The sequence below is a fragment of the Leopardus geoffroyi genome, chromosome B1 (assembly GCF_018350155.1).
Source record: "Leopardus geoffroyi isolate Oge1 chromosome B1, O.geoffroyi_Oge1_pat1.0, whole genome shotgun sequence".
Classification (NCBI taxonomy): Eukaryota; Metazoa; Chordata; class Mammalia; order Carnivora; family Felidae; genus Leopardus; species Leopardus geoffroyi.
In genome coordinates this window covers 164,740,312-164,755,087 of record NC_059327.1, presented here as the reverse complement: position 1 = coordinate 164,755,087, position 14,776 = coordinate 164,740,312, and the positions used below count along the sequence as shown (strand labels likewise).

Sequence of the window (14,776 nt, the reverse complement as noted above, 5' to 3'; positions counted from 1 at the left end):
TTTGTCAGGAATAAAAAGTTGTTTCTGTTACATCTATTTGTTTTTTTTTTTTTCTAGATATCCAAAGGATGTTTTCTTCTCCTTTAAAGTTCAATAATTTATGAGAATATTTCTTAATGTTGGTCATTCTGAGTTGATTTCCCCAGATATGTGGTATATTCTTTCACTATGGAGTTGCACATATATTTAAATTTTAGACACGGTCTTTGAATTATAGTTTTTAATACTCTTTTCTCTTGCATTGGCTTTCTTTTTTGTGGGCACTCTTGTGGACATATGTCAGATGTTCTTTGCCTGTCCTCTGTATCTGTTGCCTTCTCTTGAATCCTTTTCCATCTTTCTTATTTCTCTTGTTCTATAAAAGTTGCTTTTCATTGTCTATTTCTCTTAAAGTGTAACCTATCACATATGGTGACTCGTGTTCTTACTGTCTTAGACTTCATTTTGGAATGATTTATGTCCAATTCTTTTCTTTTTTTTCTTTTTTTCTTTTTTTATCGTTTATTTATTTTTGAGACAGAGAGACACAGAGCATGAACGGGGGAAGGGCAGAGAGAGAGGGAGACACAGAATCGGAAGCAGGCTCCAGGCTCTGAGCCATCAGCCCAGAGCCCGACGGGGGGGGGGGGGGGGGGGGGGGGGGGGGCTCGAACTCACGGACCCGCGAGATCGTGACCTGAGCTGAAGTCAGACGCTTAACCGACTGAGCCACCTAGGCGCCCCTGTCCAATTCTTTTCTGAGCTGAAGTCAGACACTCAACCTGCTGAGCCACTCAGGCACCCCGAGATATATTATTTATAAAAAATTCTCTGAATATTTATCAAGAAGCTAAAAACAGTACATAGTTTACTCAGTTACTCCCATTCTAAAGTGCCTGTTGTAGTTTTTAAACCTCAGAAGACTTAACATTTTTATTAAATGCTTATTAAAAGACAAAAATGAATGTTGTAAAAAATATGAATCCTCACATCACCCACCATTTCATTTTAGAGGTGACTTAAATACCAAGGTTAGCATTCTCAGTCATATGTCAGTTTTATAAATAGAGTTCTAATTCTTGCTCTGAGTAGATAACATGCCTTCTTCATCTGATGCTTTGATTTAAGTATCCACAATTAGTAAAGAGAAATTATAACCTATTGTCATAATTTGGGCAATAGAGCCTAACTTGATCCCTGTGTTTTAGTTAATTTATAAGGATGGCCTAGGAAACTGTCTTGAGTGGCATTGTTGAATATCTTTCCAGAGAACTCAGTTGTAACAGGTTGAAAGGCACTAATATTCCTTAGATAAGGAAGGCACAGACATAGTATGCCTTACAGTTTGTGTAATATTTTACATTTTACCAACTATTTATATACCTATTGCTCATTTGATTTTCACAGCTAACCTGTGATATTTGCTGAGATTTCTTTGCTGAGCTTTTTTTAATTATTATTATTATTTTTATTAGATTTACTCTAAGTATTTCTTTTTGGGGGGAGCAATGCAAGTGTTACTGCATTTTTAATTTTGATTTCTGTAATTCATTACTCTTACTACATACAGTCAATTATTATATGTTAATCTTCTATCCTGTGACTTTACTGAATTCAGTATTTCTGGAAATTGCGTTCTTTTTGTATATTCCTTGGGATTTTTGATGTAACAGTCATAAAGAATGTTTCTTTCAAACCTGTATGCCTTTTATTTTCTTTCCTTGCTTATTGCACTGGCTAGAACTTGCAGCACTATGAATAAGAGTGGTAAGAGCATATATTTTTGCTTTGTTCCTGATCTTAGAAGGGAAGCAGTCTTTCGCCATTAAGTACAGTGGTATTTGTAGATTTTTTGTAAATGCTCTTTATCAAGTTCAAGTTCCCCCATTCCTGTTTTTGTCAGAATTTTTATCATGAATATATATGTGTTGAATTTTGTCAGATGCTTTTTTGCATCAATAGATAGGATCATGTGACTTTCCTTTAGCCTGTTAGTGTGGTGGATTATATTGATTGATTAAACCCCATTTGATCATGGGGTTTGATATATATATATATATATATATATATATATATATATATATATATAATCTGATATATATATATAATTTGATATATATATATATAATTTGATATATATATGTCTCACTGAGTATCACTGATGCTGTATTTCTAGTTTTGTTTTTTCTGGTTTTATGTCTCTTTCTCTGACACCACTCATGCATTGGTGGATGAGGCTTGGGGGCATTTCATTACAGGTAGGTGGGAATAGAAGCCCAGTTTTTCTACTCAGTGTTTGTTGGCACCCAAGAGGGAGAAGCCAGGTGGGTGGAGGTCGGAGTTCTGGCTCCCAACTCAGTCTCCACTCACACTGTGATGGAGGTAGTCTTGTTACCACTGAGCAATCATCAGAGTCCTGACTCTCCACTGGACCTCCTCTGACTCCTACCCATGAGGAGAGGAGAGAATACCTGGTTACTATCTTGTCTGACACCTTCCTGGAAAAGGTGTTGTGGCACCTTGTTAAACCTCACAAGAAGATAGAAGTCTAGATACCTCACCAGCCTTTGCTGATGGGGATGAGAGTAGGGCTACAGTTTGTGGTGTTTGGCTGCAGTAGAACAGTTACCATCTAAAAGTTTTCTTTCCCAGTTCTTTGGCTAGAGAGAGTAGGCTTTTATTTTGTCTGTCACATCTGATGGCTTTTCCAGGTTGCCAGCTTTTTCAGCTCCAATCTGGGATATATGAAGCAAAAAGAAAACCCTAGCAACTCATTACCATATCATTCGTCTCATCCCAAAGTCCCAAGGCAATCTTCATTTTTCCTCTCCACATCACAGTTTTCTTATGGCTGTTCTGTAATATCATGCCCAGGGTTTTAAATTATACTTAAGTGGGAGAAATAGGGAAAAATACATCTATCCCATTTTTCCCAAGTGGAAGTCTGAGATTCACATTTTTAAAAAATTTCAGGAAATAATCATTTCCCTGGTATAACTATTAACAGAAGTTTTGCCAGAGGAAAAGATGCTTTTCACAAAGCTTATTTTTAATATAAGGTTTGGGTAAGACATTCAAAGCATTATAGATGTATTCCAGTGCATACAAGGCTGTCCTGTAGAAATGAAACACTCTTAACTTCATTGTAACAGTTGCCATTAAGAAGGAAGCCCTGGGGCGCCTGGGTGGCTTGGTCGGTTGGGTGTCCGACTTCGGCTCGGGTCATGATCTCACGGTCCGTGAGTTCGAGCCCCGCGTCGGGCTCTGTGCTGACAGCTCAGAGCCTGGAGCCTGTTTCGGATTCTGTGTCTCCCTCTCTCTCTGCTCCTCCCCTGTTCATGCTCTGTCTCTCTCTCTCTCTCTCTCAAAAAAATAAATAAACGTTAAAAAAAAAAATTTTTTTTAAAAAAAAAGAAGGAAGCCTAGAATCTTCAGTCAGCCCTCATTTAACAGATTGTCATTCACAGTGTTTTAGTGCATTTTTTAATCTGACCTCCTTGCCATCCTTCCCCAACTGCTCAGACTTTTCCGGAATGCTCTTTGAAACTTATGATCCTCTGAACTTTATTCTTGCTCCTATCTGAAACCTGCATCCCCACCAAAACAAAACCCTGGTTGAAAGACTCCTAACTATGGGAAAAGCTAGGGCTAAAGATGGCTTTTATGGAGTTGGTACTAGGGAGCAGGTCTAGGCCCCATCCTTAGGTAGTGACTAGATGAATTAGAGCCTTGGTTACTCAGTAATCCTCCAGGAAGGCACTGAAACAACATGGGTAGAGACTAGTCTGGTAAGGGAGACAAAGGTGGGATTGAAGAGAATGGAACTGTGAAAATGTTTTTATAGTCACTATCTATAGAAAGGGGAATATGGATTATGTAAAGTAAAAAAAAAAAAAATCTTCTATGAAAGATCATGAAATTTGCTGTTCAGGGGTACTCAAGGCCCTGTGGTCATCTTCAGTTTTCTGCCAGAGGAGACTGTAACAGTTGTTGGGGACCAGGACATGATTGATTCGAGAGACATTCTTCTCAGCTATGCTGTACTGTGGAGTCCCTTTTGGAGTTTTTTTAAAGTCAGCTGTATTCAGATGGAATTTTAAACACAAAATTTGAATTTCAGCAAAAATACACATTCATGTAACCACCAGTATTGTAAAGTTCTAGAACATTTCCATCATCCCCAAAAGTTTCCTTGTACTCCTTCCCAGTCAGTCCTCCCAACCTCAAGCAAATATCTGCTGTTACCATAAATTCTATTTGCCTTTTCTAGAATTTTATATGAATGGAGTCCTTCAGTGTGTACTGTTTTGTGTCTGGCACTTAATTCACTCAGCATAATTTTTAGAGTCATCGTTTGTATCAGCGGTCTACTCCTTTTCATTGCTGGGTAGTATTTTAATGTGTGGATATACCACAATTTGTTTACTCATTCACCTACTGATGAATATTTGAACTGTGATCAGTTGAGTAGAGTGTTCTGTAAATGTCAAGCCAGTTCATCTTCTGTGTCCTTTCTGATTTTCTATTTGTTTTATCAGTTACCGAGAGAGTTGTGGTGTTGAAATATCTAACCATAGACTTTTTCCCCCATCTTTCAGTTATATCTGTTTGTTTCATGTGTTTTGTGCATCTGGTTTTGGATATACCCAGAATTTTTATGCTCTCATCTGAATCAACTTTAACGTATGAACTCTATCTCTGATGGTAATCTTTTTTTCTGATAGTATAGACATTGCAGCTTTTTCATGATCAATTTGATCTGTTATCTTTGTCCTTTTTCTTATAACTTACATTTTTATGTCTAAAATGTGTTTCTTTTTAGAGAGCATGTTGCTCTTTTCTGTGCATACGAACAACAATCATTACTTTTTCACTGGAGTGATTACTATTCATATTTACTGCAGTTAATTATCAATATGGTTGGTGTAAAGTCTCCCGGGGCGCCTGGGTGGTTCGGTCAGTTAAGCATCTGACTTTGGCTCAGGTCATGATCTCACAGTTCGTGAGTTCAAACCCCACATCAGGCTCTGTGCTGACAGCTCAGAGCCTGGAGACTGCTTCAGATTTTGTGTCTCCCTCTCTCTTTGTCCCTCCCCTACTCTCACACACACACACACACACACACACACACACACTCTCTCTCTCTCTCTCTCTCTCTCTCTCTTTCTTTCTCTCTCTCTCTCTCTCTCAAAAACAACCAAACATTTAAAAATCAATAAAATTTTTAAAAAAATCTACTGTCTCACAATTTGTTTTATCTTTGTCCCTTCAGATCTTTGTTCCTTTATCCCTACTTTGTAATTTTTTTGGAATAGCTAAGTACCTTTTAACATTACACTTTATGGGGCACTGGGTGGCTCAGTCAGTTAAGCGTCCGACTTTGGCTCAGGTCATGATCTCATGGTCCGTGAGTTTGAGCCCCGCGTCGGGCTCTGTGCTGACAGCTCAGAGCCTGGAGCCTGCTTCCTATTGTGTGTCTCCCTCTCTCTCTGACCCTCCCCCGTTCATGCTCTGTCTCTCTCTGTCTCAAAAATAAATAAACATTGGGACGCCTGGGTGGCGCAGTCGGTTAAGTGTCCGACTTCAGCCAGGTCACGATCTCGCGGTCCGTGAGTTCGAGCCCCGCGTCGGGCTCTGGGCTGATGGCTCAGAGCCTGGAGCCTGTTTCCAATTCTGTGTCTCCCTCTCTCTCTGCCCTTACCCCGTTCATGCTGTGTCTCTCTCTGTCCCAAAAATAAAATAAAAAACGTTGAAAAAAAAAAAATAAATAAACATTAAAAAAAATTTAAAAAACAAAACAAAAAAAAACCATTACACTTTATTTTTATTGTTGGTTTACTTCTCATACGTCACTTTTTTGCATATTTAACTTATTACAGTTTATTTTCAAGCAGTATCCCACTTCCTTATGTAAGAGTCTTTTTTTTTTTTTTTTTTTTTTTTTTTGAAAGAGAGAAAGAGTATGGGGCAGACAGAGAGGGAGAGAGAAAGAATCCTAAGCAGGCTCAGCACTGTCAGTGCAGAGCCTGACACAGGGCTCCAACTCACAAACTGTCATGACCTGACTCAGATGCTTAACCAACTGAGCCACTCAGGCTCCCCATAATGTACTTTTAAAACAGTATACTTTCATTCCTTCCCATTCCTTTTTGCCACTTTTGTCATTTATTTTAATTCTCTGTGTGTATTAAATCCCAGAGTATGTTTTTATTTTTATTTTAAATTGCTGTCTTTTAGTGAAACTTAAATATGATTTTTTTAAAGATCCTTATATTTCCCAATGTATTTCCCATTCCTGGCACTATTGCTTTCTACAGATCAGGGTTACCATTTGGTATCATTTTTCTTGTACTGAAGAACTTCCTTTAACATTTCTTTTAGTAAATGGTTGCTGGCAATAACTTTTCTCAACTTCTGTCTTTAAAAGTCTGTGGTTTGACTTTAATTTTGAAAAATAGTTTTGCATACATGCACCCCAATGTTTATAACAGCATTATCTACAGTAGCCAAATTATGGAAACAGCCCAAGTAGTCCATCAGCTGATGAATGAATAAAGAAGGTGTGTTATATGTATACAATGGAGTATTATTTGGTCATAATAAAGGATGAAATCTTACCTTTTGCAATGACCTGGATGGAGCTAGAGAGTATTATGCTAAACAAAATAAGCCAATCAGACAAAGACAAATACCATATGATTTCATTTATGGAATTAAAGAAACAAAAAAAATGAGCAAAGGGAGGAAAAAGAGAGAGAGGCAAACCAAGAAATAGACTCTTAACTACAGAGAACAAACTGATGGTTACTGGAGGGGAGGTGGGTGGGGAACGGGTTAAATAGGAAATGGAGATTAAGGAGTGCACTTGTTTTGATGGCACTGGTGCTGTATGGAAGTGTTGAATTACTATATTGTACACCCGAAACTAATATTACATTGTATGTTAGCTAACTGGAATGTAAATAAAAATTTTAAAAAGTAATTTTTCTGGATATAGAAGTCTAAATTGACAGGCTTTTAATCACTTTAAACAATGTTTTTCTATTGTCTTTTGGCTTACTTCATTTCTTTTGAGAAGTCTGTGTTATTTTATCTTGGTTCCTCTGTTTTTTTAAAAAAAGTATTCTAATATTTTTAAATTTATTATTCATCTTAGAAACTTGGCAACAATGTTCCTTGATGTGGTGTTCTCTGTTTGCTATGCTTGGAGTGTTTTTGAACATATTTGAATATGTGATATTATAGTTTCCATTAAATTTGAAAGATTTTCAGCCATTCTTCAACTATTTTCCATCCCTCTTATACCCCCCTCCATTTGGAACCTCAGTTGCGTATGTTAGACTATATAATCTTGACCTGTTGTACACTGAAGGTTTATCGTTGTATTTTTTGGAGTCTTTTTATTTTCTGTATGCTTTTGTTTAGGTAATTCTTAATTGTATCTTCAGGCACCTCTTCTGTACAATCTAAAATGCTATTAATTCCCATCTAATAAACTTAGCATTTTGGATGTAAGCTTTTCATCTTTAAAAGTTCTAATTCTTGGGGCGCCTGGGTGGCGCAGTCGGTTAAGTGTCCGACTTCAGCCAGGTCACGATCTCGCGGTCCGTGAGTTCGAGCCCCGCGTCGGGCTCTGGGCTGATGGCTCAGAGCCTGGAGCCTGTTTCCGATTCTGTGTCTCCCTCTCTCTCTGCCCCTCCCCCGTTCATGCTCTGTCTCTCTCTGTCCCCAAAATAAATAAACGTTGAAAAAAAAAAAAAAAATTAAAAAAAAAAAAAAAAAAAAAGTTCTAATTCTTTTAAAAATCTTTTATTTCTCTTTATGTTTATATTTCTCTTTATATCTTTAAAAATATGTCTGTAATAGTTGTTCTTTAAAATGTTTATGCTGAAAACTTATTTATTTATTTTAATATTCATTTATTTGGGGGGGGAGAGATATAAAGGTATTTTAACTTATCACATAGTAGAATCGACATTCCAGAAGAATGTACTATCTTTATCCTCTGACTTCATACACATCTTGATATGCCCCTGGATTTAGAACTTCTCTACTTGGTGAAACACACCAATAGAGGCAGTTTTATTTTGCTTTAAATGTTTATTTCCAAATCTTAAGTTACGCTGTAGGTGATACAGGACTTACTTGATACATGTTTACATGAATGTTTTTTTGAAGGGAGAGTGTGTTCCAAATTCTAGCAACCATGTGGAGTCCCCCCCTTTTTTTTTCATTTCCAGAATGTGGCCCAGGTTAGCTGCTACAGTGACCTCAAATCCTTCAGTGCCTTTTCTGTTTGGTATTGTGGATTCCTAGCTGGCGTAGTTAAAACACGGTTGTGAAGGACAGTTGCAGTCCTCTGAGTAAGGACTTGGTTGTTTAGGACTTACCAGTTGTTCTGTCAGCCCACAAATATTCTTTATTCCTTGCATTTCTGTCAAGTGAGTTTTTGTGAATACAGATGTACTGATGTTATCAGGTGTAACATAAAGCACTGATTTCACTTACATTTGGTTTCTACTAAAAGCATTGATTTTTCTTTGCCATTTTGCAGTACCTTCTCCAGGCAAATTCCGCTCCCCTGCAGCACCGTCTCCTTTGGCTCTCCGGCAACCAGTAAAAGCATTTAGTAACCATGGCTCTGGTTCTCCTGGTAGCCAAGAAACAACACCGCTCACACAAAACACCTCTTCACCTGGGCCGCCCATGGTTCAGAACACAGTCCCAGCAAATCCTCCCCACAATATCAACAGCACTACTTTAACCAGACCTGCAGGGACGACAGCGATGAGAAGCGGCTTGCCCAGACCCAGTGCCCCTTCTGCTGGGGGTATACCAGTGCCTCGCAGCAAACTTGCACAGCCTGTGCGCAGGTAAGCAGCAGATGTTCTGTTCCAGCAGTCTTGAGCATAGGAAAGGGGGTGGACTGGAATCACGCCCCTCACCGCTTGTGGTAGCAAACGTAGAGTCCTACTAGTTCCCATTAGAGTCTTCGTAGAATTTGAATAAAACATTACTTTATTGTTTTAAAGAAATCATCACTTAAGACATCGGGGTATCATACCACTTTGGTTCAGGTCAGATTTGCTCAGATACCTAACATGATTAGGCATCTCCAAAAACTCCTAGAAAAAAAATGTTAGAACCACTCAATTTGGTTGTGATATTTGTTCATTTTGAATATAATGTTACTCAGTAAAGATAAAGAAGCATATTAGAGCCTAGAGCGAGATTTAAGACAAAACTTATAGCTACCAAATCTGAGTCCATCCAGGAGGGTGGTTTTCAAACTTTGAAAAGGCTTTCATCTCGTAAGCATTTAAACTGAGTTACCCACATCTTTGTCACTGTCAGATAAATTACATTTCTGAATTCAGTAGTAGAGTGCAACAGCTACACTGCTAAATAACTTCTATGGACCTTAATGCACTTTTACAATAGCATAAACATTGAACTGTGGCTATCCTTATTTTTCAGAGAAGAATATAGAAATTTAATGAGGTGAAGTAATTTGCCTGAGACTACACAATAAAAAGGCTTTCAGTTCTAAGTATGTCTGACAGAAAAGTCCATTTAAGCACGGTGCCATTTTACCTCTCTAATTATGGTGATGCTAAGTCTCTCCTATCACAGTCATCACTCTGCCCCCCACCCCTTTTATTAATTAATTAATTAAAAGTTGGTGATCCATGCTGTTGGAAGAAATGAGAGTCTTCCTTTCTTTTACTGTAGTGGCTGTGTTAACAAAAAGATGTTAGTGAAGTCACCTGACAGCCAGTAAAACTTGAAAGTTGTAGAAATGCCAAGGGTGGGACTTGCGTGATGCGAATAAGCTGTTTAGACTTTTGACCTCAGTGATCCCCTGGAACAACCTTCGTGGATCAGGGTGCCTCCTACAAAGTAATTAATATATATGGTAACATTTCATAAAGCCTTTTAAATCACTTAATGAAATTGCTTTATTTCAGATCCTTGCCAGCTCCTAAAACCTATGGTAGCATGAAAGATGACAGTTGGAAAGATGGCTGTTACTGACCAGCAGAGATGAGAATGCAGAGGTCCACAGCTTCATGGATACCCCTTCACCAGGCTAAAAGACAACTTTTATATGCAGACTGTTCAGATAAGACTCTGGGGATTGATAAATCCCAGCCCTCTCTGTCTTAATTAGCACAAACTGACAGAGATGATCAAGCAGCACTTTAATGACATTTAACATCAGATGTGTTTGGTAATCATGCAATCACTCTCCATGGAATCACATTTAGTTTTGTTTAATAGAAACTAAGTTGATTTTTTAATATTTGACAGAGGCCAATATCTGGGCAAAAAACTAACGGATGCCAAAGAGAAATGCCCATTTGTAAATGAGAGAATACCTTTGTGCACAAGAAAATGGTGAATTCAAGCTATCCAAAACTTCACATTCAACCTAATTTACTGTATAAATAGTATCAATAAATATTTGTGTTAATGAGAACTAATATCCTGACTAATTATGTAAAATGTTTCACTAGTACTCCAAGAAACTAGATTGAGATAGAAGGGAGGGTGGGGGTAGGAAGAAATCTAGGCTAGGGATTTCAAACGTGATACCTAAATTTGTGAGAATTCTATAAATTATTTTTTGCAGATTCACTGGGAAAACTGTCGTTTTGTTTAACCTTACGTTTTGGATGTAGCTCACGTATCACCATCGCGAGATAATGTTACACCGTGCATCCACCACGTTGCATTGACACATCGGACTTCTGTGTGTTTGTTTTGATTGCCAAAAGGGCTTAATATCAGTTGTACAATCTTTCTAAACTTTATAGCTCCTGGCTCAGGAAAGATAGCCTTTGCTATTGAAGCCAACTTCTTCACATGCTATTATATCTGTTTAGAGAACTAAGAGATCTTGTTTTTATTAACAGGTTACCATGATAGGAAAGAGCAAGTAGTATGTGTCTTTATTCTTGATATAAACACCACCGCCTCAGTGCTTACAACCTGGAACAAAACCATACAATGAGAGAGAGGGGGAAAAAAAATCTATGCACTTAACTTACAAAATCTCTGGTAATGACAGTTGTATTGTTACTATTGACACAACGGTCTCTTATGTGGTAGGAAGGTATAGTCTGCTGAATCCTACTTGAGTTGATCCACTTTAAACTAGGTAACTGTATAAAACATCCTTGAAAATACTGTCCCTTTTGACTTAGATTCTGCCTTACGTTAATTTTTACATTTTTGGTAACAAAGGAAACCCACTATATATGACTCTAACCTGTTAAATACTTGCTGTCTAGTGGCCCTTAGGTATATCCTGGAAATCACTTATTTTGGTTTTCCTAGACAATTACCAGACTAAAACTTTCTTCAGCAGGCTTCTCCTTTTTCATGGTGAGGTCTGTTTTGAAATATTTAATTTAAATGGCTCTGAAATATTGGCTGTCAGGTCACCTAAAGGATTTGAGCGATTTGAACGAAAGTTCATTTCCTGTTAGTCAAAGACATTCTGTAAGTTGGCAAAAGATATTGAGAGAGAAATGAGAAACTTGATATTCAGGATAGCGTTGAGGTTGATAGGTTGAGAAATTGATAAAACTTTTAAAACCAAGACCCCCATTCTGCCATGACACCTTGGTATTTTTTATTAGCTTGACCAATAGGGAGTCATTCAGTTAGCCCAGCAGCTGGAGATTGAAACTGCCAGTGCTAATGTATTTTGGTGTACAATGCAAGGAAGAAATTTTATCCTTGACTATGAGGGTGATGGGTGTGGGTCAGGAAAGGGTGGCGCCAGAATTCCACATGATGATGTACTAAAAAAATGTTGCTTTTCAGAGGAAGATAAAGAAAGCATCTGCTTCGGGTGGGGGGTATCTCATGTAAAAAATCTTAAGTAAAACGACTAGCCACTGTCTCTTTTTAAAATCATATATACACAAAACAAAATAGGTCTCAGTTTCAGTGCAACATTGCAAAAGAAAAATATGCTGCAATCTAATAATTACAAGGAATTTTAACTCTATTTGAAATACCCATTACATTAAGTTAGATTATCTGTTTCAAAAGGAGTATTCAGGTTATTTAACTTTGTTTTTAAATGGCTGCATCAGAAAAAAAGTCTATTTTTTTTTTATTAAAATATTTCATCACTTGTTAAAAACGTATTTGGATCTGAGTTGGGTAAAACATTATTTTACCTGCTGTTGTACGACCACAGACTATTGGCTTTTAGGTTCCTAAAGAGAAAAATTGCCTTTTTACTAGAAAGCCTTTGTGTATTGCCAATTTTTCTGTTTGGGAAAATCTAAGGATTCACTGTGGTTAGTCTTACAGAAGAAATGTGGATTTGATAAACTAGTGCCTATGATTTTAACTTATGTTTGATATATAGTAGTAAAGGTTTTATGAATGTTGATTATTTTTCTGTGCCAACAGCCCAGAATTGTCACTTATATGTAAGCAGAAGGCTATGAGCTCTGCTTCCAAAGTTATTTAATTTTCTCAGTGTTTGAATGTTATTTTTTTGTAAGTGTGTTAATAAAAGTGTAAAAAAATTGGAAAAAAATATAAATATTCTTAACTCAAGCATTTGCTGGATCATTTTTCTACAGAACTTGTTTGTATAATATAAAACACTCTCTGAAGAGTTGACTTTTTTCAGTTTTCATGCCCTGGAAATCACATTTTGTAAAACTGGGGACCATTCATAATTGTCAGATACTTTTTAAAACTATCTCAATACATCACTTTTATAAAAAAAAAAAAAAAAAAGTTTTTTTGAAAGGAAATTAGATACATATTTGTCCCCAGACATTTGTATAACTCTAGAATGATCTAGACTATGTATGTTTAAATTTTTATTGAATGTACAGACGTCCACTTTTGACATTACGCATGGTCCTTTTTAGATCACATGAAGTTTGATTTGCAAACATTTCTATAGCTGAACTTGTATGTGTGGTTGCCTCCTTAATAAACAGCCTGACCATAATGTTTATTATTAAATTTATACTTGTTTTTTCAAGTGTTTTATTAATTTCTGGATATGGTAAGATTCCCCACCCCCAGTTGCCTACAATCGGTTTTAATAAATTTCTCAGCTGATTTTTTTAAACACACCGACCCAAGTCATATTTCCCTTTCAAACTTGATCTTCATGAGATGGAATATATCATGTTATAGTTTCCTTGTCCTATTTATTTCATATTTGGATTATTTGGAGTATATTTATAGTTTACTTGAAATTGGTAGCTTCTTTGAACTTTGTCACCTGCTACGAATTGATACCTACTTTCAAAAAGCTAGCATATATAAAATAAGCAAAAAGCTCTTATATACGAGTTTCCAAAAGGAAAAAATTAATACATTTTCAAGCCAAATGTATTTATTTAGTTAATCATGTATATTTTTCTCTTATGGAAAATTGGAAAATATCCAAAATTATACAGTTTAATTAGTTCCCCACATTTCCTTTTGGAAGTTTTTACTGTCCTTTTTGTTACAATTGGTTTCATTAATACAGCATAGAAAAATGATACCATGTTTGAATTTTTCCTCAAGCCAATCTAAAAACTTCTAAGAACCATTGAAAATGAAATGCCAGTGTACTTGGAAATCAGTGAATGAGAAGTTTACTTAAACTTGTTATATGCCCAGTGCAACAGGAAAACCCACACAGAGGTTCTTATGAAATATTTGCTATATCAAAGGGTAGCTTTGAGTTACAAAAGCAGCAGATTACCTGATACAGAAATTAACTTTGAGGAGAGGTTGTGAATGGGACGTTCACATGAGCATGAAGCTAAAGTTAACAACCCTAATACATTTTTAATGACCCTAAATATAAGTCTGAGTGGACTAAATCGTATTCTGGTTGCTAGTCTGAAAATGGAATAGATTTCACTCATGGGCCTTACTTAATACAGCTCAGCTTAAAACTATGTTAAGTGCATGCCAATCTCAAGCCAAATCTTTATTGAAACTGGGTGAACTTAACGTTTTTCTCTTAAAAAAACAAAAACAAAAACAAATAACCTTTATTTGATTTTGAAAGTAATAGAGACTCATTGCTTCAAAAACCGAAAATATTAAGAAATATAAATGATGTGGGGCCTGTGGGTGGCTCAGTCGGTTAAGTGTCCAATTCTTGATCTCTGCTCAGGTCATGATCTCACCATTTGTCAACATTCATGAGATGGAGCTCTGCCCGGGGCTCTGCACTGACAGCAGGGAGACTGCTTGGGATTCTCTCTGCCCCTCCCCCACTCGTACGCACGTGCTCTCTCTCTCAAAACTAAATAAACATTTAAAAATATGTATAATAAATGATTCCACATACCACCTTGGGATCCTGCAGTCTCACCATCCAGAAACAAATATTTAAGTGCTCACCTAACATGTTTATAAAATGCTAAAAGGGGGGCACCTGGATGGCTCAATCAGTTGAACGTCCGACTCTTGGTTTTGGTTTGAGTCATGATCTCGTGGTTTGTGAATTCGAGCCTTGTGTCAGGCTCTGCATGGACAGCGCAGAGCCCGCTTGAGATTCTCTCTCTCCCTCTCTTTCCTTTCCACTCCCCCGCACACACACACTCTCCCTCCGTCTTTCAAAGAGACACTTTTTTAAAAAGTGCCAAATGGAAGGGTAGAACGTCTTCTGTTTAGGATGGGAAAGTATTTTATTTTTTATTTTTTTAATTATTTATTGTCAAATTAGCAAACATACAGTGTGTAAAGTGTGCTCTTGGCTTTGGGAGTAGATTCCCATGATTCATCGTTTACATACAACACCCAGTGCTCA

The 14,776-nt window shown here is 37.0% G+C and overlaps 1 protein-coding gene across 2 annotated transcripts in view; it reads left to right on the top strand.

Moving 5' to 3' along the window:
- SLAIN2 (SLAIN motif family member 2) overlaps positions 1 to 12,985 on the top strand; it is a 73,950-nt gene extending 60,965 nt beyond the window's left edge. For both annotated transcript variants that reach the window (XM_045474140.1, XM_045474139.1), the window contains 2 exons: positions 8,534 to 8,852; positions 9,948 to 12,985. In XM_045474140.1, coding sequence (XP_045330096.1) covers positions 8,534 to 8,852; positions 9,948 to 10,014 — 386 coding nt within the window. In that variant the 3' untranslated portion in view covers positions 10,015 to 12,985. The remainder of the gene's footprint in view (positions 1 to 8,533; positions 8,853 to 9,947) is intronic.
- The last annotated feature ends 1,791 nt before the right edge of the window (positions 12,986 to 14,776 follow it).